Source organism: Cucurbita moschata, unplaced genomic scaffold (assembly GCF_002738365.1).
Source record: "Cucurbita moschata cultivar Rifu unplaced genomic scaffold, Cmos_1.0 Cmo_Scf00009, whole genome shotgun sequence".
In the NCBI taxonomy this organism is placed as follows: domain Eukaryota; kingdom Viridiplantae; phylum Streptophyta; class Magnoliopsida; order Cucurbitales; family Cucurbitaceae; genus Cucurbita; species Cucurbita moschata.
This window is the reverse complement of record NW_019268525.1, coordinates 61,493-63,154: the sequence shown is the minus strand read 5'-3', so window position 1 is coordinate 63,154 and position 1,662 is coordinate 61,493. Positions and strand designations below refer to the sequence as shown.

Below are 1,662 nucleotides of genomic sequence, written 5' to 3'. Positions count from 1 at the left end.
TTTCCCCAAATGAAGAGACAAGGGTCAACTCCAGTGCATCTCCCAGTGGTTCCACTGCAACACAAAGTGTGTCAAATTCATCATCTTCAGCATCACTTAATAGCAATTCTTCTCTTGAAGAACTTTCGGATGAGACACCTCCAAGGAAGTATAAATCTTTAGCTGACATATATGCATCATGTCAGTTTGCTCTTACTATTTCAGACCATATGAATTATGAAGAAGCAACTGAAAAAGAAGACGGGAAGAAAGCCATGGCAGTAGAGATGCAATCCGTTAAGAAAGATGGAACATGGGATATGGTTGACCTACCAAACGAAAAGCTTTATGGAGATTTACAAGAAGAGGTTTATGTAACACCGCCAGAGGGATTCATAAAGGAAGACAAAGAAACAAAGGTATACAAGTTGAGACAGACATTGTACGGGTTAAAGCAGACATACTTACGAAGCCCTTGTCAGAAGAAAAGCTCTGTACTTACATCTGCAACTTTGAATCATGGGGGAGTGTTGAGATATGATTCAAAGTATTCAAAATGAAGATATGATTTGAAGTAGTTGAGATATGATTCAAATATTCAAACTACCAAGATTTTTAGGAGATTGTTAGTAGATTTAAATTCTTTCTAGATTTCGATGATTTACTATTTTTGGTCCAGTGTATTAGCTATAACTACTGGAATTGTGTAACACTATGAGCATTGAGTCCGTAGACAATAATAAAGCACCGTAGCTTTCATCTATTCCTATCCATTCCTATCTCTTTCACTATCCCTCTTTCCAACACTATAGTCCCACAAACAGTCTCCCTAGTACAAATTTTCACATACTAATCTTTTTCTGATCTTTCTATAGTTTTTTTCCCTAAATGTTGCTTCTCAACTACCTATCAATCAAAGAAATTTTCTGTTAGAGATTCATTCAACGTCTCTGTTGATTTCACAGGATTGCACATGTTTTTCAATGACAATTCACCAACATTATCACAACAAAGAGGAATTATAACAACAATGTAGCAAGAAACAATTTGATGAAAACGAAACGTGGAAAGCCTGATCGTACTTGAGACAAAACTCAATTGAAAAGAAAAAAAGAAATACGTGATAAAAGTTGCAGGAGAGTGAAGTAGACAAACCTTTATACAAACTTTGCACTATTTTCGAAGCAACAGCCACCTCGAGCATATTCTTTCGACTATGTCCAATATCATCTTTCTCCTCTCTTCCATAACCTATGTTTATGAAAGAATATGGCCCAAACATGGATTTAAAAAGATAGTTCTTCTGATAGTTTAAACTCGTAACATTAGGACCATCTAAAATCCGACTAAAATAGAATTTTGAATTAGGGAATAAACTAATAGATGGATGCATTCTGTACTGCACATTCAGAAGGTGTCTTGGGTGGCCCAAAGAGCTGAACCTCTCGAATAAACTTCTTCCAAAGCCAGCATCATCAGCAAGCTTTAAAAGAAAGGAGTAAAAAGGTCAGAACTCAAGTATCTAAAAAGTAATTGTTGAGAAATAAAATATTGTACCTTGCTTTCAACCATTGCTGGTAATTGGCACTCGTCGCCTATGAGTATAACATGCTTGATATACGGAAGTCGTAATGCAATCAACGACTCGCACTCTTTTAGTTGTGCTGCTTCATCAATTACTAA

The 1,662-nt window shown here is 36.0% G+C and overlaps 1 protein-coding gene across 2 annotated transcripts in view; it reads right to left on the bottom strand.

The window, feature by feature from the left end:
- Positions 1-1,662, bottom strand: part of LOC111447259 — a 17,345-nt gene that overhangs the window by 11,456 nt on the left and 4,227 nt on the right. Inside the window, exons 5-6 of one of the 2 annotated variants that reach the window (XM_023086302.1) lie at positions 1,537-1,662; positions 1,135-1,462 (exon numbers count right to left, since the gene is read on the bottom strand). The exons of the other annotated variant lie outside the window; for it this stretch is intronic. Coding sequence (XP_022942070.1) covers positions 1,135-1,462; positions 1,537-1,662 — 454 coding nt within the window. The remainder of the gene's footprint in view (positions 1-1,134; positions 1,463-1,536) is intronic. 2 annotated transcript variants of the gene reach the window in all.